The following is a 27,854-nucleotide window of genomic DNA, read 5'->3' on the forward strand; positions in this document are numbered from 1 at the left end:
AATTTTGGACCAATTTTTTTTTCTCCAAAAATGGTCACATTTTGGAGACATAGTATAGTATGATGTACTACATAGTATAGTATGACGTTTTTGTCACGTTTTGGACCAAAAAAAGGGTTTTCAAAAAAATTGTCAGATTTTGGACGACATAGTATAGTATGTCGTTTTTGTCAAATTTTGGACCAATTTTTATTTCTCCAAAAATGGTCACATTTTGGAGACATAGTTTAGTATGATGTACTACATAGTATAGTATGACGTTTTTGTCACGTTTTGGACCAAAAAAAGGGTTTTCAAAAAAATTGTCAGATTTTGGACGACATAGTATAGTATGTCGTTTTTGTCAAATTTTGGACCAATTTTTTTTTCTCCAAAAATGGTCACATTTTGGAGACATAGTATAGTATGACGTACTACATAGTATAGCATGACGTTTTTGTCACGTCTTGAACCAAAAAAAGGGTTTTCAAAAAAATTGTCAGATTTTGGACGACATAGTATAGTATGTCGTTTTTGTCAAATTTTGGACCAATTTTTTTTTCTCCAAAAATGGTCACATTTTGGAGGCATAGTATAGTATGACGTACTACATAGTATAGTATAACGTTTTTGTCAGGTTTCGGACCAAAAAAATGTTTTTCAAAAAATGATGGACGACATAGTATAGTATGCCCTCTTTTGTTAAATATTGGACTAGATAGTATGATATGTCGTCCAAAAATGGTCAAAAACGTCATAGTAAAGTTTGTCATCCAAAAATGGTCAAAAATGATCATAAACAACACAGTATAGTATGTCGTCCAAAAATGGTTAAAAACGTAATAGTATAGTATGTCGTCGAAAAATTTGACAAAAAAGTCATACAATAATATGTCCTGCAAAATTTGACCAAAAGGTTAAAAGGTATGTCATCCAAAATTTGGTCATACTTAACTATGTTGTCAAAATTTGACAATATTTTTTTTAAATAAATTGATCCAAAATTTGAAGTCAAACACTGGATGACTGAAGTGGATCAAGTGAACCACTTATCCTACCTTTAATCCTGGCTTACGCTTTGTTTCCTGAAGACCTACAGCCGATCTAAACAGCTGTTCATGACCAGAAATTACAGGGAACGACAAGCAGGCACAAGTCTGTTTACTGCTAAGGCTGTGAGTCATCACTGATAAACACTCTAATCTCCTAATTGATGAGTATAATTAGGAGGCAATAAAAACAAGTGTTTGTGGAAAGCAGGTGGTGAACTCTGTCTGCGAATGAATTCATCTGCCTGTAAGTGAGAAAGGTTTCATTTTAACTGTTTGATTCTGTAAGAATGTAAGAATAAATACTGTGATGTTAAATTGAATGGATTGGACACGTGATAAACAGTTGTACCTTGTCGCTTACCCAACGACACACAAACAACACAAATTGCACCTTACATTCAATTGCAACCAGTCGTCCTGTCCCTGCAGCTGAAAAACACCAACACAGCATGAAGCTGCCACCACCATACTTCAGGTCCAAGTTCATACTTGACCAGAGAATCTCATTTCTCATCGTCTGGGGGTCCATGGTGTGTTTTTTGGCAAACTCTATGCAGGCTTTCGTGTGTCGTGCATTGAGGAGATGTTTCTGTCGGGTTAGGGTTCGCTGGACTCCAAAAAAGGTGGAGAACCATCTCAAGAATGATCAGAAGAAATGGACAGCACTTGAGTTAAGATGCATTATGTAATAAATCTAAAGCAACTGGCCATAAAATCCTCCTATGTCACAGAGACTCAGGAATAACGTTCATATAACAAACTGAACTCACCAACAACAACAGTACAGCCAAAATATTTGAATTGAAAAAAATCTTTTGCAGACTGCAAATCATGTTTATGTTTTTGAAATCCTGTTTTGGCATGTGGCGCCACCTACCGCCGTCTACCAATCATTGCAGTCAGTAGAGTCTCAGCTGCCGAGCAACCACAGGTTGCCAGTTAGGTCAGAAAACGAAACCCAAAAGACCTCGGTATTTTGAATTTGAATGTAGTAACCGTTTTTGGCCACATTCTTACATATGGCGCCTTTAAATATACGAGTGTCACAGCAAAGGGTCTGAATACTTATGTACATGTGACATTTCCGTTGTTGTTCGTTAATAAATTTGCAAAAATGTCAATACAATTCTGTTTTTCTGTCAAAATAGGGTGATGTGTATACATGAGGAAAAAAAATCAACTTAAATGATTTTAGCAAATGGCTGCAAATTAACAGAGTGAAAAATTGAATGGGGTCTGAATACTTTATGTCCCCACTGTATATATATATATACATATATATATATATATGCTTAGATACATAATGCATTTATGTTTATGTCAGTGTGTGCTCATTATTGTTTCGTACCATAAGACCCTTTACATCCTTGTTGAGTTAATTTAAATAATTAACTCTGGCACTCTTCCAATGAAGCTAAAAAAAAAACAAAAAAACAATGGAGGATCAGCTGCAGGCAGTTAGTTATTAAACAAGTGCTGAAGGAACACTTAAGTCTTTTAAATAAACAAATGAGGCCACATCTCAGCCACTGACCCGGCGTCTCCGCTGAACGCTTTAAATGTTCAGTGAAAAAAAAACAAAAACACAAAGATTCCTCTCTGTGTTTGCGACGCTCCCCTCAGGGTGTCACTGTGGGATACACATCACTGGAGAGGGTGAAAAAAAGGAAAAAAAAAGTATGTCTTTCAAATTCAGCCTGTGAGAGAGGAAATTGCCTCTATGCCTATGCTCCTCTTCTCCTGTTTATCTCTATTGTTTTTCTGTTTGTAATGTATGTATAGTGGCCTTTTTTTCTAGATGAGACCAGCGGCAATATCCCCAGCTCAAGAGAGATGCGCAACCCTTAGAACCAGCCAGACGTCGTAAATATTCTGCTGTGTCATTGCAACCAAGCCTTGAGACTCTTTTTTTTCCCCCCCACACAGCCTGCACTAGTGGGACCTTTTCATATATTCTGAAAGATTGAGACATTGTGCCAAGGGAATGGTTTCGATTATCTACCGTCTACCAGGATCACATTTTTTGCTTTAATCGTTGGCTGCACGGTCCAAAAAAACATTCACATCCTCCTCCCAGCCTGGATTTTCAGATTGCAGACATAGAATGAGTCAGACACCGAGTGTCATAATCTGGGCAGCCACACCGAAAAATGCCATGCCCACTTGACCTCCTCGGGGCACATTCAAGGAGATGAGCGGGAGCAGAAGGAAGCGTGCAAAAAGAATTACTGACACAACACTTTCAAATGAACAGGTATGAGAGGTGTGCGTGTTAGCCAGACTTTTGTAACGCTCAGAGGAGCTCATGGAATTTCCTAGATTCTCCCCACCTGGTGGCTTGCGTGAGACAATTTGAATTTGAATTGGAGTGGTTAGGTTGGTGGTTTTTGAAAAAAAAAAAAAAAAAAAAAAAAAAGTGGTACTTACAGCCTCTTCCACAGCATAAAGAGAGGTGTGGGTAAGAAAGAGTGGTCCTGGGTTTGAACTCAGGTCCTTTCTGTGTTGAGATTGTGTGGGTTTTCTCTGCATGCTCCGGTTTCCTCCCACCACCACACCATCTGTTAAGGTAATTCTCCCAATTCTCAGCGGCCCTAACAAAGGCACTGACATTCTATCTGGAATTGGTCCCAGGGTGCAGCTCAGTGGTTACCCACTACTCCTAGTTTCTAGTAAGATTTCATCTAGAGGACAAATCTCCCCATGAGTTTCCCCCACGGGGATTGATAAAGTTGCCTTAACCTTAACTGGATGAGCATCTCATTCACAGGGTGTAGAACTACTAAGCACCAGGATTTTAGCTAGAAGGGTGTCCGGGGGTCCTGGGGATCCTGAAAATAATGAGAAATTAGACGCCCTACGTTTAGGCAGGACGCCCAAAAGGCACCCTATTTTTTTCCTCCCGTTTCCCCCCGGTAACCACCGAAACGATGTTGTGATGACGCGCGGGTAAAGACAGGCGCATGCTGGCCGCAAAAGATCAGTTTGGAACACCAATAAAACGATTCCAACAAGACGCGAGGACACGGTGGAACGGCACCTATTAAATGCTGGAAAGTCTCTTTGCGCAAAAGCGAAACTTGGCTGCAGCGCAGTAACGATTATGAACTCCCCGCGACAGAAGTCTCTTCTCTGTCTCTTTGAGCAGTTAACTAAAGACGTCAGCTCATCTGATTCACCTGTTATTCCCTTAATTTCAGCGCTAAAGCGTCTTCTAGATTGAGACCGGAGTGAAAACAATGAAAAGTGCGCTCTTGAGAATCCGTCGACGCGTTTTACTAAGATCTACTCTGATCCCCTGTATTTCATCGCGACTGTACTCGATCCTCGTCATAAAGATCATTATGTATGTGTCATATATGGATGTGGGGATATAACTGCGCATAGAGAAATGATCCATTCTGCCTTGGATGCAGACATTGCGGAGAGGGCAAGGGGGGGGTACCCTCTAAAAAAATCCTAGCTAAAATCCTGCTAAGCACCGAACTGATGCTTCTTTGTGGATTGTATAACCTACTTATAAAACTGACTACCTGTCTTTCTTTGAACATATAAAGAGTGACTATCAAAAAGAAGGTAAAGTTTAACTCTTTAGCTTAGATAAAGACCACATCTTCAAATAAAGATTTTCTTTAAAAATCCTGTTTTTTCCTCAAATATATTTGCTCGTGTAGAATAATCCAAGTGAAAACGTGCCAGTGCAGTGCTTCACATCCTGCAGATCAAGAAGAACTCAGCTCTCTCTCCCTGCAAAATGTTTCTGTTTAACCTTTTACGGCCTCCAGAACTTGGTGAACGGCTAAAAAAAAATTAAAAAAGGCACTCATTCGTTCCAGTAGGGAAGAATGATCCAACTCAACTTTTCCCTGGTTTAATCATGTTTTATGTTGTGTAATAAAACAACCGCGGCCATAGAAAAAGGTCACTTTTACGGCGCTGATGTCCATCTGCGCACATGCTAATCTCCTGTGTTTTCAGTGTCAGAAGGTGGTGACACCAAAAAGACCGAAAGCCAAGAACCATATTGCGGCAGCTGGTTTGTAAGCAGTTCATCACCATTATGCCATGGGGACTTTTAATTTATTCTCATCTCTGTCTATTTTTATAGTTGGTTAGTTTTAATCATTTTAATACAGCACATATTATATCGCAGTGGTATTCCTGCCTCCATTCCACTTCGAAAGAGAGGCTGACCGCCAGCATGCCGTGTTTTATTTGGACGGTAGCGACAGGCGAACACACACAGGGATTATTTCAGTTTGCGCCACAGCCAGGAATTAATCCCCCCATTAAGTGGACTGTGCCACAACTTCTCCCCTTTGGCTTTGTTCCTTAACCGCAGATTAATTTAGATATGCATGGATGCCCAATGCATGTTGGGTTTAATGGCCATTATTGGTGCAATGAAGATACATAAAGAGTTAGGACCAAGTTATATTTTTATAGACCAAATTTTTTTTCAAAAAAATTGTCAAATTCTGGACGACATAGTATAGTATGCCGTTTTTGTCAAATTTTGGACCAAAATCTTTTTTTCAAGAAAATTGTAAAATTTTGGACTACATACTATAGTTTGACTTTTTCGTCAAATTTTGGACGACATGCTATTGTATGACTTTTTGGTCAAATTTTGGACACAATTTTTTTTCCATTTTTTTTAAAATTCTGGACGACATAGTATAGTGTGACGTTTTTGTCAAATTTTGGACCAAAATCGTTTTTTCAAGAAAATTTTAAAATTCTGGATGACATAGTATAGTATGTCGTTTTTGTCAAATTTTGGACCAAAATCTTTTTTTTCAAGAATATTGTCAAATTTTGGACGACATACTATAGTATGACTTTTTGGTCAAATTTTGGACGACATACTATAGTTTGACTTTTTCATCTAATTTTGGACCACATGCTATAGTATGACGTTTTTGTCAAATTTTGGACCAAAACCTTTTTTTTCAAGAAAATTTTAAAATTGACGTTTTTGTCAAATTTTGGATCAAAATCTTTTTTTCAAGAAAATTGTAAAATTTTGGACTACATGCTATAGTTTGACTTTTTCGTCAAATTTTGGACGACATGCTATTGTATGACTTTTTGGTCAAATTTTGGACACAATTTTTTTTCCATTTTTTTTAAAATTCTGGACGACATAGTATAGTATGACGTTTTTGTCAAATTTTGGACCAAAATCGTTTTTTCAAGAAAATTTTAAAATTCTGGATGACATAGTATAGTATGTCGTTTTTGTCAAATTTTGGACCAAAATCTTTTTTTTCAAGAATATTGTCAAATTTTGGACGACATACTATAGTATGACTTTTTGGTCAAATTTTGGACGACATACTATAGTTTGACTTTTTCATCAAATTTTGGACCACATGCTTTAGTATGACGTTTTTGTCAAATTTTGGACCAAAACCTTTTTTTTCAAGAAAATTTTAAAATTGACGTTTTTGTCAAATTTTGGATCAAAATCTTTTTTTCAAGAAAATTGTCAAAATTTGGAAGACATACTATAGTTTGACTTTTTGGTCAAATTTTGCATGTTGGGTTTAATGGCCATTATTGGTGCAAATGAAGTTACATAAAGAGTTAGGACCAAGCGCTTAAAAAATCTAGTCCGTATCTAGTCAAGGCCTTGACTGAGCTGTGTTGTAAAATAAATGTGTCGTGCCTTCTCTCAAAATTCACTCGATTCATTGGCTTAAAGGGAGGTTGAAGCCACGTCTCAGTGGGTTCTCACAGAAAGGGACACTATATAAACCTCACATCTGTGGCATCCAACCCCGACGGCTCTTTAGAGATCTCAGACTTTTATATTCACAAGAGTGTGTTGTGGGGATATTCTTTTTGGAGGGGGGGGGGGGGGGGGTTTGCTGACTAGCAGTTGAGTCCTGGGCTTTTAAGTGCTCTTCTGCTTTTTCCCCCACCTTCACCTCTGTCCTTTCCCTCAATATCTCAGCAGGCTTAAGTGAAATTGACGCAGACTTCAGTCGTCAGTTCTGGGCTTATACACCTGACATTGACTTTGCAGTTAAATTCGAAGGCCATGAGAGGTGCGTACAGTTTGAACTGCTCAAATCCTCCCCGTGTTCAATATTTTGCTTATGAAGCATCAGTATGATGCTATATTAAGATTTTAAATGGCCTAGTGATGCAGTTACATAGGCAATTACTCATCATTGATTAAACCATTTATTACAACAGATGGAATTTCAGTTTGGCACCACCTCTTTAGATGCTCCCTGATTTGGCCGAGCTTCATGCTAAAATAATCCATGTTATTTAAATGGACCACCTTGATGTTACTGTGATTGGAGATTGACTAATAGATTCTGGTCCGCTGCTGATTACAGCCGTGGCATAATGATTACCATGCCTTGCATAAACTAATAACGTAAAGCTTATTTTATATTAATTATTCCTCTGGGGAACACGAATGTTTGTACCAAATTTAAAGCTGCAGTGTGTAACTATGTGTGGGTTTTTGTCATCGCTTATGTTATTGCTCTGTCTCTGTTTGGTCTTTGGAGAGGTAGCACAGGGGCGGAGGGGGACAAGAAACATTTATCGCGTCAAAATGCTGAATGACTGTTTTTTTTTTTTGCAGTAGAATTTACTCCCTTTTGTGGGCACTTCGTTTTTGTTGTCTCTGTCAGTCTTTGCAAAAAAGAAAATCACTTTCCATGTGCAGCATGGGAATGTCACTGAGCGACATGAGCACTGAGCAACAGAGCGTGTTGTGCAATAGAGCTATTATTATTATTATTATTGTTTAACCCTTTAACACGTATCGTTGACGACGCGTTGGCACAGGCGCAATTTGCAAATTAGTGTAGTTGCGCAACAGTTTGTGCTATGTGTCAAAGCCGATGTGGTTGTTACAGCAATTTCACTCGTGGTTTTTCAGGAAGTCTGAGAATCAGCATATGACTTTTTGGTCAAATTTTGGACAACATACTATAGTATGACTTTTTGGTCAAATTTTGGACACAATTTTTTTTTCAAAAAAATTGTCAAATTCTGGACGACATAGTATAGTATGATGTTTTTGTCAAATTTTGGACAACATTTTTTTAAAAAAAAAATTGTCAACTTGTGGACGACGTAGTATAGTATGATGTTTTTGTCAAATTTTGGACCAAAATCTTTTTTTCAAGAAAATTTTCAAATTCTGGACGACATACTATAGTATGACTTTTTGGTCAAATTCTGGACAACATTTTGTTTCCAAAAAAATGTCAAATTCTGGACTACATAGTATAATATGACATTTTTGTGTCAAATTTTGGACCAAAATTCTTTTTTCAAGAAAATTGTCAAATTTTGGATGACATTGGCTTTGACACGCAACTTCTCAACTTTTTGGTCAAATTTTGGACGACATCATTTTTCACCAGAGAGAAGAGAGAGCTGGAAGAATAGAATCAATATGAATGTTATTGCCATTTTTTTTCAATTTGGATCAAAGTGACGGTCCGACAGACATGCAACAGTGCCAGCAATTCTAAAAACAAACAAAAACAAAGGCATTTATGTCACAAAAATAGCACCAGTGAAGTAATGTCTACGTCTATTCTTGTAAGCTTTTTGTACTATTAGTTTTTTTTTTAGATTTTTTAGCTTTTCATCTGCATGTCTTGCATGGTAATCTCTTATGATTGTGTCGGATTGTCCAGATTAATAAAATCGCTCATAAACCCACTGATAAAGGAGGTAACGGCACAGTCGGGTGCTGCAAGAAAGACGCGTGAAACTTTGAGGATCAACTTGAGGGATTTATTAAGAGAAGGGTGGATATAAAGGTATCGTATGCAGGGATTTCTATTCTCAGAGCAAACCACGACTAGTCGAAACCTCTCCGTCTATATTTTTATATGCTACACAACTTCCAATCAAGGTCATCATAGTTAGTGATGTATTCATTAAATAAAGGAATTTAAAAAGGCAATACAGTTGATCATAAATGTGCTTTTGAAAAAAAAAACAACAACAAAAAAAATTTGTTCATCAGGGGACGAGGGGGGGGAACTACTTGTATGCTGGCACTTCCAGATCTTAATCGTGAGTTATTCCTAGCACTACAGGTTAACATTCAAAGTGAAAAATTAAAATAAAATAAAATATATATATATATATATGTATATCAAGAGGGGAGCATACCAACATTGATATTTTCCCCTTTGTAATACCTTCTCATCTGTACCATTCAGGAATTTCCATTCAGACGATTTTAAATGTGTATACAAGCAGCCAGCCAGTAGCACGTTAATGGTATAGCTAGAACATCAACTGCCACAAATTATTTTTTTTTTCAAATGACACTCTTCTTCTCCTCTGATATGTTTCCTTTTTTTTTTTTTTTTTTTTTTTTTGTATCTTTCTTTTTTTTTTCCAAAGCGGGTTTGTGTCACATTTTGGCTCTGACATAATTAAGTTACAATAAGACCGATAAATAGTGTTGGGGTGTGTGCTGCTAACCCAGTCTGTGGGGCCCACAGAGTTCAAAGGAGCCGCAGTGTGGCAGTTTAATATGTACTGTAGTCCTCCTGAGATGTCACCAAGCACACACACACGCACACACACACACACATCGCAAACAGGTGGGTTAACGCAATGTAAAAAGGGGACGGGGGAGGGGACTTTTACTCCAACTTGTGGAAGTAAAAAGTATGACGACGTTGTCTTAGAAGGAGTCCATGGCCTTGAATTCACTGAGGGCCTGGACGGGGGAGATGTGTTTCTTCTGGGAGCCTCGCCGCACGCGCGTCTGACACTCCTCCGGCTTCTCCCGCTTCACCAGCGGCTTCTTCTCCGGCGCCTTCATGCGCCAGGAGACCACGGGCGAGTTGACCGCCGCCGTCCCGTACACCTTCTGGTACTTGGTGGAGGCGACGTAGGACGCCTTCACGGTCAGCACCACCGCGTTCATGAGGTTCTTGGCCGCTTGGATCAGAGAGGTGGCGCTATCCAGCTGCAAGAGGATCATATGACAGTTGGAAGAGGGGGGGGGGGGGGGGAGAAAATGTCAGTGTCTCTGTTTGGAGAAAAAAGTGCAACATTTCCTTGCAGTCAATGAGCACATTAGGGCATATTAGTCACATATATCACCTAGGAGGTCTGGCAATTAAGTGGGATAAAAACACGGCTATCGCTACATGACATCTTATTTTAGCAGCCCTTAATTAGCAGAGACAGGGGTCAGGTGCACCTCTGTCTCCCTCTGTTTTGTTTGGCTGACATTTAAGGGTCGGCGTGGCCAGTGGGCCTCCTTTCTACCTCACGCTGAGACGAGTCAACTGTGCAGATTTAATGAGCGTGGAATCCAGCTGGCCATCATGAAAAGGTTAAAATCTCAGCAGGGCGTGCGGAAAAAAAAAACTCATATGAGACAAACTATAATAGAGTCCTAAGAAATTGTGAAGAACAGCGAGACGCATTGGGGAGACTCAAAACAAAGATTAAAAAAAAAAAAACCAAGTCCGGGATTTTTAATAAGAGGAATAAATCAAACTAAAATAGTTAATGAGGATTTTCTCTTAGAGGCAAAACTGTCAGAATGGCACAGTTTTCCCCATTTTATCTCAGCTGACACCGAAATTAAGTATAGTGTAATGGGCTTTTTTTTTGTGTAATGCAAACTGCGTAAACACACTTCATTCACAATACTTGTGGACATTTTTGTATAATTATCATCCGACTTTTCTGCAAACTGTGCAAAATGCAAATCATTATATTCTTCTTCAGAGATTCTGCGATTAAACACAGTAAATGGAAATTGACTCGTTCGCCAATCAAACTAATAAGGGCGAGCATCAACACAGACCTGGTAATGATAGACACATGCACACACACACACAGGTTTAGGTTCATTTGGATAGCCTAAACAAAGCATTGTCCCTCAGTTTAACCCGCGCAAAGCTTAACACTGACCTAAACCTAAACACAGGCCTAATCTTAGCCCTAAACTTAGGCGATATCCACAAGGAATAGATCGCTTCGTAAAAGCCGTCCAGGAAGGGAAATAAAAGAAAGAAAAAGTGATAGTTTCCATGTGGATTTGCCCTTTGCCCATGTTTTGGTCACCTTGGTCGTGTTTATGCCAGTAAAGTTCAGATTTAGGTAACAAATGCAAGTGTACACACACACAGATAACTGCACACACACAGATGTACACATCTCTGGATATACTGAACAATTACTGAACGAGAGCTTAATTCAAAATTTCCATTACTTCTAAGTTTAGAAACAGCTAATTGTAATTGAATAATCAATTATTATTTTATTTTTTTTAACACAATATGCGCCATCTGTCATTTTGAGCAGTGATAATAGGATTCATGAGGCATGAAAAATACAATTGGGAAAAAAAAAAAAAAAAAAAAAAAAAGCCTGCAGTGCACCATTCTGGTATCATTACATGGTAATCAATTTGAAATAATTGCATCGGTCCTTTATATGTTTCGACCATTATCTGGTCTTGAAAGCTTCACAGTGACCTTGTACTAAAAGGTTCTACTCGCAATGCGTTGGAGAAAAAAAAAAAAAAAAAACCCTCAGTCTGTGGATAAAGCCAAACATTATCTGCATGGAGCATCAGAAATAAATTAGCCGGGCCATGAAATGGACACATAAATGTTAGATGAAGGCAAAGCAGTAACATATCCTACCCTCTTACAATAAGCCAATAGCCTGCTTCATGGCATCCAGAGAGGAAATGGAACACAATAGTCATGGTGTGACACAGATTAAAGTCAAACCTTGTACAGTGTTTCCGATACATAAAGTTTTTATGTCTCAGTGACCATTAACAGTAGAACTGTGGCTCTTCTCCGCATACATTTAGGTTTTCGACCGGCCCTTGTTACTCTGAAATAATAATAATAAGATGGCTGCCAAGTGGTGAGACTTTGAAAAAAAAAAAAAAAACTTACCCCAGAAACAATGAGCTCCCCGCCCAGGTTCTGAACCTCAGCTTTCACCTTGCTGCAGATGTTGAGCTGATGACAGTACAAGGCGATTCTCTGCAGGTAGGCCAGCAGATCCTGCTTGCACGCCGAATCGGGACACTGGACAGAAAAAGGGGGACAAAGAGAGACGAGTCAAGTCAGTTTCTATTCGCTGTGATGCATAATAGATAATCCAGTGCAATTTTTTTTCCACGAAACAGACACACTCTCATCTGTTTGTATGTTTACTTTTCACCTATTGAATAATGTAGAAGGCACTACTATACATGCCAGATGTTAAATAAAGTGCCCAAGTCAAGTAATTAGGGGGTTATTTAACGGCCTCATTACAACCAAACATATTTGAGACTTTATAGACCTAAGTATCTAAGGTCAGTGTTTTTCAACCTTTTTTGAGTCAAGGTACATTTTTCTTGAATATTTATATCCATATTATTTGCAGATAATTCATTATTTGCTTTCAAAAAATGTTTTTAGACCAATTAGGGTGAAATTGGATAATTTCCCACGGCACACCTGACGATCTCTCGCGGCACACTGGTTGGAAAACACTGCACGAGGTCAAATATCCACAGAAACTGACATACTGACAAAACCGCAACTTAGAAACAGTGACATCTCACTTTCTGTGCCGTTACCAAGGCATTTGATTTGTCCCTGAGCCAAGGAATACACAGGAAAAAAACATATTATTGGTATTATTTCAGACAAGAAACATGAAAATCATATGTTTTTCTCTAAAATAGGATTCAGACGTGTATTATCTACCCAAACTGTAGGGTTCTAGTATTTTGTGTTTTTGCCAATTACACTCATTTGCACTGGAAGTCCTTGTTTCTGATTGTGTCTCGATGCAGGTGCCGTTTTTCAAAAGCAACCTTCCCCGCAGCGCGTAATGCGTTAATTCCACACGCAAGTTTGTCACAGCGTGCGCAAATCGATGAACGACGAACAATGGACGTAATTCTAGGATACAGACTTTTTCCTCACGTCAAAGTCCCCAAGAGATTTATCTTACGCTTCTTTTTTCTTTGCAGAAAGTTCTGACCCGTTCCTGCTGGCCCTCTGTTCGGCAGCGAAAGATCCAATTCATACAATGCAGCAAAAATGGACCCACAGGGAATAAGAGGACGGACTCCTCAGGTCTCAAACGATCGCACCGTTTGACCCTATTATTCTATCTGGAAGCCTTCCAGGACTCGGGCTATGGCCCCACTAAGCTCCCAGTGGGTTAAGAACACTGCATCAGCTGCCTAAACACTGCGAGCATCATTTCGTAGCAACACCTTTTTCCTCAAGTCATTAATATTAAACGACTCTAACTAGGACATTCAGCAGCACAAGCACAGTGTGGGGAAAACGCACGGCGTATTTTGTGGGCTCGTGGCGACGACCGCGAGTTAAATATCAAGCGTGTGAAATGAAAACACAACCCCCCTCGCAGGACTATCTGCTGCCTTCTCTCTTCCTCCTCACGGAGGAACAGCCTGTTGTGCCGAAGACAAATAGCGATAATGACCGGGGCCACAAGTGGGTTTTTTTTTACCATAGCAAAGTAAAGCGGTTCCTCTGTTCTCCGTTTGACACGTTTGTGTTCCTCTGCAAACCTACGAACGAGAAGTGCAAAGAGGGGCAATTTATACGGCCATGGTTTACATTTATAGCTGTGGCCTCTATCAGAGCAGGGGGGGGGGGGGGGGCTTTAAACAACCCGGTAAATAAGAGCTGCCACCAGCACTGGCTTCCTCTCAATAACTGTCACTGAAATGCAGACTGAGGGTAGAGCTGCGAGCTCATGGAGCAGCCAGTGAGGCAGAGGGAAGAAGCTGCTCCTTGGGCATTTTATCGCCGCGCCCGCCAGTAGCATCTCAGCTAACTGCTCTCCACCAACGCTGTCACACACACACACACACACACATTCACTGCCGCCTGAGGCAAGTTTGATGCAGACATGACACATTTGTTCTCTTTTGTACAGCTGAAGAATAGTCTATTTTTCCCCCCCCGACAGACTCCCAGTTGATGTAAATAAACTGCACGGCTCATTACTTTGCCAGGCCGATTGAAAATCTCCCTCTCTCTCTCTCTCTCTCTCTCTCTCTCTCTCTCTCTCTCTCTCTCTCTACCTCCCTGTCTCTCTTCATCACAGAGTAGCAACAGCCATTATAGCGACTCGTGAGAACTGGTTCACTCTCTGACTTTACTCGGCCGGCCTTTCCTAAACCACCTTCTCCTGAGCTGGCGCCTCATTTTGGAGAATATTCCATGACTTTTCAATGACTTTCCAAGACCGAAAAATCGGTGCCACATGAACGTCCATTTGTTTTGACTGCAAATCTTTGTTAAAGGTGAAGTAAGTAGTTTATAGTGACATCTAGAGGAGAGGCTGACATTTACAACAACGAACTGCTCCTCTGCTCACCCCCTCCCTTCGCCTGAGCGCTACCGTATCCTCAGCCGGTCAAATGTCGTCCTCGTCGTCTTTCTCCGTGGTGCGGGCGTACGGTCAGGTACTGGTGTTTCCTTTATCCGCTGTAAAATACGTGTGGTCCTCCGTTCTAAACGCGTAAAAAGATCCGCTCTCAGCCTCGTCTCGGCGCTCGTTTTGTTCTCTCTGGTTTGTCTATACAGGCTCACGTAGAAACATTGGCATCGTGGCAATGCAACAGCGGCCCCGCGACCACGTTGACTTTTTGAAACACTACGAAAATGAAACAAAAACTATTATACAGCGACTAGACAATGCAGGAGCACATAATATGTATACAAAAGTGGATTTTGGGTAATATAAACCCATAAATACTACGCAGTATTAAACGCTTTATCTTTTTACGCGTTTAGAATGGTGGACCACGCGTATTTTACAGCGGATAAAGGAAAACCAGTACCTGACCGTACGCCCGCACCACGGAGAAAGACGACGAGGACGACATTTGACCGGCTGAGGATACCGTAGCGCTCAGGCGAAGGGAAGGGGTGGGTGAGCAGAGGAGCGGTTTGTTGTTGTAAATGTCAGTCTCTCCTCTAGATGTCACTATAAACTACTTACTTCACATTTAAGTAATGGTTAAAAGAGAGGAAGTGGTAGTATTCTGTAAGGGCTTTTTTTGTTGTTCGTGTTTTCGCGTTCACGCCTGCAGTATACACTTGCAGCCACTGTGTGGCATCGTTTTCAAGTTTTTTACCTCCGAGTAAGAACGCCCCCCGAAGTGTGTTACCTTGTGTTTTTAGCTTTTCCGTTAGCCGTTAGCCCGGGCGAAACCCACGCGCCAGGACTGAATGATCGCCTCCGTACGGCCTTATTTCCATAGACGCAGTTAAATCATATCACACTCGTTGAAACGACACTGGCATTTTGTGGTTGAATAGAGCATGTCAAAATTTTAATTTTAATCGCACATTGCATCATTTTATCAATGTTTTACGCATTCCAAAATATTATCCATGCAATATTTCCATGACTTTACAGGAAATTTAGTTTTTCATTAACTTTTCAAGTACCTAGAAAATGCATTTTCAATTTCCAAAACTTTTCCTCCCCCGTTTTGTCATGACCGTACGAACCCTGCGTTGTTTTTTCCGTCTCGAGAAAATGCATCAGATTTGCATAATTCGACATTAGAGAATGAATGAATGAATGAATGAAACATGCTCCCCCGTGGATAATTCAGGGCGATGACGTGAACTCTGCCGGCTCGGAGGAGGGCAACGTGCTATCAGAGTGTGGCAGTCTGTCAAAACACGAGTCACACCTCGCACCAGATGCCGCATTTCTAAGCAGGAACGGGACTGACCTTTCTTTCAATAATTCACTGAAAAAAGTGGAAATTTCAGCCTCTCTATCTGTATCTGATCCGCGTCTCTGCTTTATTACGAATCAACTCGCGGACGACGAAGAAGGCAACGGGAGACGAGGAGTTATTTGAAATGAAACTATTGTGACAGATTGAAATAGAACACGTTACACACAGTTACACAATCATTCTCCTGGCTGACGTGGGAGACCTACTACAGCGACACCTGTCAGTTACACTACGGTAATAAGAAAAGCTACGGTGATATCCTCATCCGCTCTCATCATATCCAACGTTGAGCGTTTCTGAGCAGTTGTAGAAAAAAGGGAAATTGCTTATTACATTTAAGTGACTATCTAATGTCCCCTGCTTTCCTTCATCCATCTGTTATATTCCACCATCTGGCTTTTTACACACATCAGACTTCGCACTTGGTAACAACTAAATGGGATCATCAATAAGTAACAGAACAACCTGGAAAAACATGGTGCAACCCATTCATGAATATCTTACATTCATACACTGGTCAAATCTTAAAGAATCAGTAACCTTTTCACCCTTTCACCCGTTACATCCTCCTTTTACCGCTCAGTTTGTCCTATTTTCCAAGGGAAATCAACGCATCTCGAGAAAAGTCTTGTTTTGTTTGAGCAGTGTACTGATTTTTATTTTGTGACCTCCTCTAAATTAATCCAACACAGCAGTTGGGGGGAACCGCCTTGGACTGGACTGATCACATTTCCCAAATTATCGAAATACCAGGATCATCCTTTTCAATTAGCAGGGAGCTTTGCAACTACTGTGTACTAGAAACCAAGCGACTAACATCAGGAGTGCCAAACAACATGAACAAAATATAACTACTTTTAGTGAAAGCAATGCTGTATTTGAAATGGCAGGATTATGCGTTTCATTAATAAAAACATTTTCCCCAAGGTTTCAAGGGAAAGGGTATGACTGGAATCGGTGTATTCGTGAGGAAATGGCAAAAACAGATAATGAACTGTTAATTTGATTTTCAAATGTTTTTTTCCCGATTTCAGATAGTCGTTTAAATGTTATTGATCGCAGAATTTAAAATCTGTGAATATCTTTCTAACTTATGACATCAGACAACTGATGACAGATATATATTTTCTCTGTGGTTTGCGTCCTCAGGGTTTCACCGTTTTACTTCCAGCACAGGTCACTTCCGGGTTGTGCAACTGTTGGGTCACGTAACTTGGGTTAGATGGAAAAAAAATCAATCGCTTGTTATCCATTTCTAATCTTTCATTTGAGAACAATATTATATTATCGGAAATTGGAAAAAAAACAAACAACAAGTCATTTTCTGTTTTTTTCATGATACACGGATTGGTAAGGCTACCAGAGAGGGAGTATTATTTATCACAATAAACACAATGAGTTTCAATGCATGACAAAATTTTGTTTTCAAATTTTTTTCACATTTTTGATATTTCAGTCTCAAAACTTCGACGAAATTAAAAAAATGCATTCTCTTCAAAGTGCAGACACAGCTGTGTCGCGTGTCCTTGAACGCTGACAGTTCTCAGATACAGGATTGCTGCAGACAGTCGGTACGGACACCCTCGCCCAGTACAACAACTCCCATTATACTGTACTTTCAGTTGTTACAGAGGAGCCTTTTAATTACTCATCTTTCACACTCGGTTTCACTGTTAGTCAGTCGAGGCCACGGGAGCTTTTTTTTTTGCTCTACTTTTGTCTACACTCATACAAAGCGACAACCGCTGAGAACTAAATTGAAACCTAGTCGCGATCCCTTTGCTTCGTGTTAGGAAGCGTAAAAATAATAACTTTTAACACTTTTAATTATGCAAAACCAGATGAAACAACAAAAATCAAATGGGGCTGAATACAGGGAGGTGAGAACACATTATTTTTTTGAATATTTATAAAGAAATAGGTATTAGTTAGGTATTATTCTACAGTGTGGGGACTATAAATAACTTCATTTATGACATAACCTACGGTGTAGATGAACTTTCATTCTGCCTGTATTTAAACTGTGGCTGAACAACGCATTTGCTCCTGTTGTACAGATGGCCTGCACTGTTTATGCTTTACTGTTTGTGTATATGTGTGTGTGTGAGGCAAATGTAAAGAATAAAATAGAGTAGGGGAAATGGAGAGACAAATAGAGTAGAAAAAACAGGCATTGCTGGAGTGAAATGGGGTGAGGTGCCTCAAGGGGTTTTTACTGCATCAAGTGCTGTGCTTAAATGACTATGAAAAAGCTCGCCATCGTTTTCGCCGTACTTCCGCGCAGAATTTGCCCCTTTGCTTCACACATGTTAGTCAATAGGGCCTGGATGTGGAGTCATAGCAACATGGTTTGCTACTTAAGGGACCTGCCTTAAAAGCAGTGGAGCAGCCATTATTCTTATTGTCAAAGCCGCATGTGCTCTTTACCAATACAGGTTACAACAATGTGTGAATGCAAAATACGTGTTTTTCCATATACAAATGTGATGTTATTTGTTGTGCGGTTGCATTAAGATGCAGTATAAAAGGAAATGTTACTTGTTTTTGCTTTATTCATTAATTTCATCTCCTTAATGGCATACAAAAACAGATGTTCTAAATGCCTCACATGGAAACACTTTTATATTAAAATACATGCTGGATCCTCAGGGCCATTCTTTATTTTTCTAAACACACAGGTTCTGGTTTATCTGGAAGTGCACCAGAAGGCTCTGAATATTAAGTAAATACTGGTCTGGAGAAACAATTTAAGTGAGAATTAAAAATGGCAAGCCACCTGCTCGTTCGTTTACAGACAACTGTTGATTCGGAGTCGGGCTCTGCCTGTGATTTGCCATGTGACGGCTTCACTCCCACCTAAACCTGGTTAAACGCTGATGATCATCACTTGGCAAGACAACAGGCCAAGAAGTGAATACAAAAGCCTGCACGGTTAAGTTTAGCTTTTACCTCCTCCTATCTGTCCTGAACGCAACAAATACCGTCTCAAAACCTGAGACTGGCTTTCTGAAACATAATGTTCTTGCCCACGGAAACGTGCGAAACAAGGCTCAAACGTCGAGTAGTAGTTATTTGCTGATCCAGGTGCACAACTTTGTTGTGATAAAAACCACCACACTTAGGACCACAGGCGCAAGCATTTGTCACCCTCTCGTTCAACCAGCGCGAGGTTCGTTGTCACTGTCACCGTTTCTCTCTCCACCTCTTGAAGCGTGGTGTGAGGGATCGCGAGGCTCACGGTCACTGAGCAACCCCACAACTCCCCTCCCCTGCACTACTGCCCACTCTCCCTGCCTTCTCCTCTCCCTCACTCAGCTCACAGCCCACTTCTTGGCATTTTTTCAAATCAATCATTGGCATTGTTTTTTTGTTTTTTTTAGTTCTTCTATTTGCTTTTCGTCTCCACATTTGCGGAGATTATTGCATAACGGACATTCATATCTTAAAAGCCTCAAACTTGTTCTGTAGAGCAATATACCTCCCACTCTGTAGATGGCGCCGTATCTCTCTATAAACTAGTGCGTATTTATTCAGTTTCCAGTTGAGTTTTACATCACAGGATAACAAACGGCGAACGACGAGATGGATCGTGCTGTGATGGTTCTGCATGTTTCGTACCTGCTGTACATGTTAAGCGTAATACGAATTTGATGGAGCATGGCATGGTTGGTTGCTGTCTTGTCCGTAGAAAGATGCCACCGGCGCTGTTTTTACGGAATTGTTTTCCGCCATCGGTTTCTACTTCCAGGTCAAAGAAACGCCAAGTCCGACTACAGTCCGACGAAGCATATACACGCAGGAGTAATCGGACTACGAATCACTTATCAAGGTATGTTAGTCCGACTAAGAGAAGCTAGATCTTAGTTGAAAAATCTCACTTAACACGCCTGTAAATGCACCGACTGTATGCTAACACAGTTTATCATTGTGAATTTACATATATTGTGACATCAACGTGATGTATTGAGAAGATGTACAGTATTATAACACAAACCATTTCAACTATTCATTTAGTTTCTTCGTTTTCTTTTAATGTTATTATCATTATTATTATAGAATATATCAGCGGTTCCCAGCTGAATTAAATCTAAATTAAGTTTGGTTTAAACTTTTGTCATTGGTCAAGTAAGAGGTGTTTTTTTTTTTTCTGTGCAAGTGTCCGAATTTAAACATCTATTTCCATTTATTGAAAAAACTTGCGCACAGCATGTATCGCAACAGTTGGTTTTCTGGTCTCACTGCTTTCATCAGCATCCCTTCCAGATCCAGCCTCCAGCAATTCTCAGCAAGAACTACTGGCAAATTAGTGGAGTATGCAGTGGAACGTGGTGCATTAGATAGCGAGACAACTTTATTCAGTAGAGTTTGAGAGAGATCTGAACAGAAAGTGAACTTACACTGATCTGTATTTGCTGTAAATAAGCCACTATTTTTTGCTATCATAAGGTGATGCGCGTGCATCTCATTTGTATGAGGAAATATGGCCATTAAAAGTGTAAGATTAAGATTAAGTGCTTTCAAGTTATAAATATTGCTTGGATAGCTAAACCTGTGCATATACGAGACTCACTGGTGGGTTATATTGATGCAAAAATGTACATTATAGATAAAATGGCTTTATTCGCGATCACGTTGCAAGTTCTACTTTAATTCTTAGACTTTGGGGAAATATTAAAATATTATATTTAAAAAATTTTAATGAGCGCTCCAACTTTTTTTCAGATGTAGCCGTGTTAGAAAGGAGCCCAGCATGTGACGGTGAAACAAACTATACAGTTTGCCAGCAAACAACAAATGCAATTACAATGACAACAGGCCACCTTAATAAATCAATGACTCTACTGTGTTGAGAATTATTCTCACTGCTTATTAGAGACAGATAAAATGAAGAAGATGATTGTGCCTGACCTGGAGTGCTGCTCGTGTTCCGAAATACATCCCACTTCATTTGCTGTAGACACACACACACACACACACACACACACACACACACACATTCTCTCCCATCTTCCCTCGGCACAGCGCTGATTGATTAGATATTGAAACTGGTCTGTCAGCATGTTTTAGAGAGGTACTCATCTGATAATGAATGCAACACCTTGCTTGCAAGCTAATTATATTAGCGACACAACTTAGTTCTGCAGTTTGCTCTCACGGCGATGGCGCCACTGGGAGTCACGTGACAACACAGCCCCGCCAATCCCGCTGTGCTTTTCTGTACCTACATTAAAGCGGAACCTAGACCGGAAGTTCCAATTAACGCTGTTTTTTAGTGCGTATCTGCGTCATTACCTTGTTTAAGAAGCCCTGAAGGTTCTAAACAAACGGTTCAGCCACTGCTGAGAACGCTGCGTTGTATTGTAATCTTGGGGCTCAGCGAGATCTCTGAAAAAACCCGGTCCGGTTAAGTAAACACCGGTTCCCCCGAACAGCAGATCGTCCTGCTCCGGGCACTAGTCCGGGCACATCCGGTTGTGTACATTGAACCGCAGAAGAAGAATAACGTCCGTTGTGGAGGTGTTTCATGAGCGACAGTGTCTTCTGACTCTGGGTCAAAGTCATAAAAACGACTGCGGCGAGGAGTCGTGAAGAAGCTATTTTTAAACATTGTTAAAAAAATTTTTTGATAATGAGTAGCAGTGCATCCACCGTTCCAGAGGGGGGAGCTGTGCTTCTGAGAGCAGGTGTGCTGAATATGTCACTTCTGGGTACTGGCCAATCACAAGACTCTGTCTTCTGGGTATGAGAGTTGAGTCTGAAATATCACGGCTGGGCAATTTCTATCGGCTCGTTTACAGCAACTAGGAGGTTTTTGTCCATAAAAACAAGTTAATGTATGTAAGTAGACCTCCATAACTAACATATATGCTTAAAAGACGTCCGATGGAAAAGCTTACTTACTCAAAATGTGGTCTGCAGCCAGCTAGTGAGAGAGTGATTGAAAGTGTAGTGCAAAAAAATGACAGTGACACACACGCGAATGAAGTTGCACGGCTTACCTGATCGGCAACAGCACGCGCCAATTTGTCCATCCTGGATCCAGCCTCTGCGATCTTCTTCGCCGCGTTGATCACATCTGAGGAGTTTTTCAGGGGGCCTTTGCCTCTGGGAAAATGAAAGAGTGAGAAAGAAGGAAATAAAAAGAGTGAATGAAGAGGCAGGCAGGGTTCCCCTTCAAAGACGGCACACGTACCATTGTGTCACACAAAGCGTGTGCAGAAGCTAATTGGCCACGGGTGGCAGCAGAACATTACACATCAAAACTGTGCAGATAAACGGATGCGACGAATATGGTGTAACATTCAAAAGTTTCAAAATACAACTGTTTGAGTGTGTTTGCGCCTCATTTTTAGTCAGTGTTAACCTTTTCTTTTTCTTGTTAAGTATTTTCCACTCAGTTTGTTTATGCCAATCTGAGTCACTGGAGTTGATGCCAAATAAGCCACTGTCGCCAAAATCACTAATGGCTCTGATGTTTATTTATTTTGTTTTTTTTTTTTTTTTTTAGTTAGTTCCTTGCCATGATTTTGTTGAGTGGAACACAAATCCATACATGAGACAGACACTCATCGGGTTCAACGTTAGGGATTTCCCAGATATGTTGAGCCCAGATGGAGGAGATTGAAAATAAAGCTGCCGGCTTTGAGTAAACATAAGCAACAAGACTGCAAATATATACAGATTATCTGCTACGGAACATCTTTGAATCACAGAGCCACTATGTATTCTCATTGAAACAAAGGTTATCTGAGTCACTTTGTATTTAACATTATGGATCAATGGTAATTTTTTTTTCTTCCAGAAATCCATTGTGTCAATTAGTGTACATTAAGATGCTGTAAAAAAATGTGTCTAGGTAAACAATGGATGATGTTATTTCTGCATTTGGTTAATTTTTTTGTTTTATTAAACACAGATTATCTGTGGATTATATCTATGGTTCGTTCTCACCACTCACATTCACTTTTTTTTGGAAGCAGTAGCTGTTTAGGGCAAACAAACAAAATGAATTTAGCGGCTGCCAAGTGGAACATTTTGCAGATTAAGATCCCAAATCTCCCACTCTGAAGTTTGTATATCTCTGATATGAATAATTAGCAACCATTAAAGCAGAACTAGACCCGGAAGTTCCGATAAACGCTGTTTTTTAGTGTATATCTGCGTCATTACCTTGTTTAAGAAGCCCTGAAGGTTCAAAACAAACAGTTCAGCCACTGCTGAGAACACTGTGTTTTATTGTAATCTCGGGCTCAGCGAGATCTCTGAAAAAACCCGGTCTGGTTACGTAAACAACGGTTCTCCGGAACAGCAGATCGTCCTGCACATCCGGTTGCGTACATTGAACCGCAGAAGAAGAATAACGTCCGTTGTGGAGGTGTTTCACGAGCGACGATTGTAGGGTACATGTGTGACTTTTACCTGGTGAAGTCAGTCATCTCCATCATGATCATACACATCTGCTTGGCCAGCACAATGATGTCATTGCCGTTGTCGTCCCATTTGGCCACTTCTGCATCCAGCTTGCACTTCTCCTGTCTGAAGCTTTCCACTTGCTCAGCGATCTTGGCCTTCTCCTCCTGGGGAAGCTGTGCCATGATGGCCTGGGAGAAAAAAAAAAAAGCATAAGAGGTTAATCGGCTTGTAAAATTTTGGGCAGACTCTATTGCAAACATGGTTCAGAATGACAGAAATGCCAAAGGAGAATAATTTAAATGAGGGTGTGCGATAAGTGTGTGGAGGACAGAATGATAGGGGAATAAGACGGGGGGGTAAATAAGAAGGAGATTAGTTAAGCAGAAAGAGTATCAAGGGGAGAATATAAAGGGAAGAGCTGTAGCACCATTTGTTCTAATGTTTTACGCGGAGAGTACTTTTTAATCCATCCTACAAAACTCAAACATCAAGTTTAGAGTCTGACTATGAAATGCTTTAAAAAATAAAGTTCTAAATTTCTAAATTTAATGGCCGGACCTTTTCAAAACCCTGCGACGCCTTACAACCCATAAAGTGCAAATCCATTTTGCCTACTCTTCTTTTGTCCTCTATGAGAATACATTTGCTCGCTCAGCGGCCTTTAGGGACAGGTACGAAATAGTATAAATCTTTTGGCAAGGTCACAGGCGCGGTAAGGACCCGGGAATTATTTGGGAGATAAATGTATAATTACCTCGGCTTCTTAGACCAGAGAATGAATAATGCATTCCGTTCAACGTTATGTCAGGGAGGTGATACGGAAAGGAAGGAGTAACCTGGTTTTCCATTAGGGTCAATTCTATTGACTCAAGAGGCAGAGAAAGGAAAAGTTGCTATTCAATGTTTTTTTTAAACTCATGTATTATTGACCGTCCTCCATGAATTGCTATTCTCTTAATGAGATAATCGCCCTTGCCCTCCTTTCTCACACCAAAGCTGGTGTGTGGGGGTGAGCTCGGGCGAGAAACTGCGTCACTTTGCTCACGTCTCCTCATCGATGCGTCAGATCCTGAAGAAAATCAGCAGCGATGGGAGGTTGGACGAAAAAAAAAAGGGAGTGAAATTACAGATTACATCGGAACAGATGTGTCCTTGAACTCTGGTGCGAAAGTGGGTCATAGCTTTGATGTGTTTACAGCCTCTATAGGTTTTCTGCTTCTCTGCAACCCTCTGCGTTCGCATATCGTACACAAACATGTCTAATAAAGCTGTTCTCATTGCTGTTTTTGTTGTTAGACAATAGAGCTAAAGTTTGAAATAGTGACTGAAATGCGAACCGCTACGTTGTTAACCTGTGATAACAGTTGCTCTGCAGCAATTTTGGTGAGCAAACATAAATAAATCACTCAGAAAAGTCAGCTTCAGAATGACGGCAATTCCAGCTAAAAATATCAAACAAACAAGCAAAACCTACTCGCTTAAACAACACCCTATGTATTTTTTTTCCTCTGCTGCTGGTGCCAAGACACACAAACAACAGTGCAACGGTAAATTCAATTTAACAATGTTGGGGGGGGGGGGGTTGAAAACCCTGCTCTCATTGAGAACAAATTTCGCCTGCATAATGAGGAATCAATATTTTAAAACAGAAAATGCCCGGTATGCTTGCATGAGTCACTGTGAAATATGGTTCTTACATAGCGGTTACTCGCTCTGGGATACCTCACACCCTGTATTTAATCTAACATTAAACATTTATTCGGTGTCTGCCATTTCACAGGTCTCAGGTACAGATTTCTCCAATCGATTGAGTCACTAAGCAGACGGATTCCTAAATTAAACGATTCGTTATTTGTTCGGTTGATAACCGCTAAACGAGTTTAATAACCAGACGTTAACCACGATATCAAATAAAACAACATGACGCTGCATCAACTCTTGCTGATCTGTCTAAATTCACATAAGTCGACAAATTCAATGCTTTTTTAAAGAGTTTTTCATGTTCATATATAATGTAGTGAAAAGTATAATTTAGGCAATGCTGTACTGTCATTGCAGTTTAGTCATTCCTGTCAAAGATGAGTGTGTTGTATGACCTGACAGATCCCTAACCCAGTACATATTGGAGCCCTGTGTGGTGTGTGAACAGTGGGAACTCCTCTGCAGCTGGAGGAGGACGTGTGAAAAAGATGCACTCATTTGGAGAGAAAAATGCTGGAGTGCATTTGTGAGGTGAATGCGACTCGAACACTGGCTAATTGCAACCTATCCTTCCAGGGGACGCAGGGCAATACTGGGACAACTAAACAGTGGAAAGATTCTTGCAATTATCAAGCTGCTGGTAAGCTGTGACGCTGTGTTGCTGATCAAAACGGCCCGAGGGGTCATTTAAAAAGCCTCAGCCCCCGCCATCCAGAACGAGCTCATATGCGTTTGTGTTCAGGATGGACATCGTGGCTGAAATAAACCAAGCACCTTTTTTTTCAGTGATTATAGATTATGGATAATAGTGGTGGGCTGCCGTGCCTTGTGTGAAGTTTTTTTAAGTGCACCGGTAGTGTTAGTGAGGTTAGGTCTAAACAAGTAAGTTGCATCATATACTCTTAGAAATAAGGGTTCCAAAATAGTCCTTCTACAAGGGCCGAGGTTCTACCTGGAACCATTTTGCTTCTGGAAAAACCCTTTCCTGAAGAAAGGGTTATTGGGAACACTAATGGTTCCAGTAAGAACCATTTTGATCCAGAGATCCCTTCAAAACCCCTTACCTGAATAAAGGGTTTTAAAGGGGTTCCTGGTGGAACCCTCCAAAAGGGTTCCAAGTGGAACCTTTATAAAAAGGTTCTACCTGGAGCCAAAAAGGGTTCTCCTATGAGCACTTTTTTCTAAGAGTGTACCAAAAATACAATGCTTTAACCACTAAGCGAACCGCTGGTGGAAACCTCATCGAAGCTACTTGATGACGACACACCCGAGGTACGAGATTGCTCTTATTTATAGTAGCGCTAAGGACAGATATAAACTATAGATAAAAACTTACATATGGGTTGTAATTCCTGCATATCACCCATGGTTACATTTCGTTGGAGGACAGACTCTTTCAAGTTGCGGCCGAGCGCTTAATTTGTTGTTAAAGTGACTTGATTCTGTTCTGTATGATTTATATATGGCAAATATAAGGCTTTCGATGTGTTTGTACAAATTGTCTTTAATTAGTCTGTTAGTAACTCGCGTGTGTGCGTACAAGGGCCCCGTCATAAAAGCTTGCACCGAGGCCCAGTCGGTACCGAGTTACGCCAACGGCGACACTTCCCACTTCCTCTGCGTTCAAGAGCAACACGAAACACAAGACACCACGTTTCTGCCCGACCGCTAAAGGAAGCAAAAAAAAGTCTCTTGACACTGAACAATTTGAATTGTACACTCCTTTTACTAAAACTTAGGGATCAAGGGAGGCTGGGGAGAGCGAGTTTGGGATTTGTTTGTTATTCTGATTAACTGTGAAACTGGTGTGACAAGAGAGAAAGAGAGAGAGAAGAAGAAGAAGAAGAAGAAGAAGAAGAAGAAGAAGGGGAGATGGGGGGGGTGAACTGACTACAAAAGAAAAATGCATCACAGGGGCAAACATGAGCCAATTGGGATGTCAGGGGAGCAGGAGGGGACTTGCTGCTCGCTCCTGCTCTCTAGAATTCACTTATCCCCAAATCCCTTCCCCTACTTTACTGATAACAACAAGAGCGGGGCCTTGGGAGCTTAACATAGAGGCAAAAATCCAGCCTGGGGAAGCGTTGTGCCAATACACTGTGCGACTTGGCTACGTCTGCGGGGGATTAGAGCGCTTTCCGGGTTTCTTCACAGAGCGTGGCGTCTTGAAATGACTTTAATTTGTTTCATTTGAAATAAACTGCCCAGACACTCAGAGTTCAATTTTATGGATGACCTATCAACAGTGTTATCCAATCACTGTGTTGAGAGATGTGAGGTGTGTGTGTGTGTGTGAGGGGTGGGGTGGACTTTGCGTGTACCTCCATGTGCATTATCTGTGGTGCGCTGTAGAAGGAGAGGCTGCGTCTGCAAGCTCTAATAGAGAGAGACACTATGTACAGGGCCCTCCTTCCCCTCTTGTGTTTTTTTTCTGCCGTCTCATTATTTATGTTTACTCGAATAACCTAGCTTTTTTTGCATAAGTATAATAGAAGTGACAAGTGGAGCACCGCACAAGGCACAAGGCACTGGGAACAAAGGCTCCTGGGACTGCTCCAGACTTCATTTGATTTTCCCTTTGCTGAGCAAGAGGGAGAGGGTGTGATCGCATAAGTGAGAGGGAGATATCATGCCTGTGTCGTGTGTGTGTGTGATTCCCACACACACTGGAAGGGCTTAAGGCCACATTATACTTCTCCGACTGCGTATTGCGTTATCCGACTGCGTAACCTTAATACTTCTCCGTCGTGGTGACGAATACGCACTGCAATTTCCCGCCCGATCAGTAGGGGCCGCCACGCAAGGTTGTTGGGCTTTTGGCTACAGTGAGCAATGGGGTCCGAGAGAGAAAGACTGTTGTTGTTGTTTTTTAACAGTGGCCGTTTCTCACTCTTCTGTGTCACGGAACACAGTTTTAAGATAATTTGAGGCGAGAAATTAGC

At 40.7% G+C, this 27,854-nt stretch overlaps 1 protein-coding gene across 2 annotated transcripts in view; it reads right to left on the bottom strand.

Annotated features, from left to right (window-relative positions):
- Positions 1-8,824: 8,824 nt before the first annotated feature.
- Positions 8,825-27,854, bottom strand: part of ctnna2 (catenin (cadherin-associated protein), alpha 2) — a 262,995-nt gene continuing 243,965 nt past the window's right edge. For both annotated transcript variants that reach the window (XM_083909549.1, XM_083909548.1), the window contains exons 15-18: positions 23,218-23,399; positions 21,798-21,903; positions 11,960-12,094; positions 8,825-9,999 (exon numbers count right to left, since the gene is read on the bottom strand). In XM_083909549.1, coding sequence (XP_083765675.1) covers positions 9,712-9,999; positions 11,960-12,094; positions 21,798-21,903; positions 23,218-23,399 — 711 coding nt within the window. In that variant the 3' untranslated portion in view covers positions 8,825-9,711. The remainder of the gene's footprint in view (positions 10,000-11,959; positions 12,095-21,797; positions 21,904-23,217; positions 23,400-27,854) is intronic.

This window comes from Microchirus variegatus, assembly GCF_963457635.1.
Source record: "Microchirus variegatus genome assembly, chromosome: 23".
NCBI lineage: Eukaryota > Metazoa > Chordata > Actinopteri > Pleuronectiformes > Soleidae > Microchirus > Microchirus variegatus.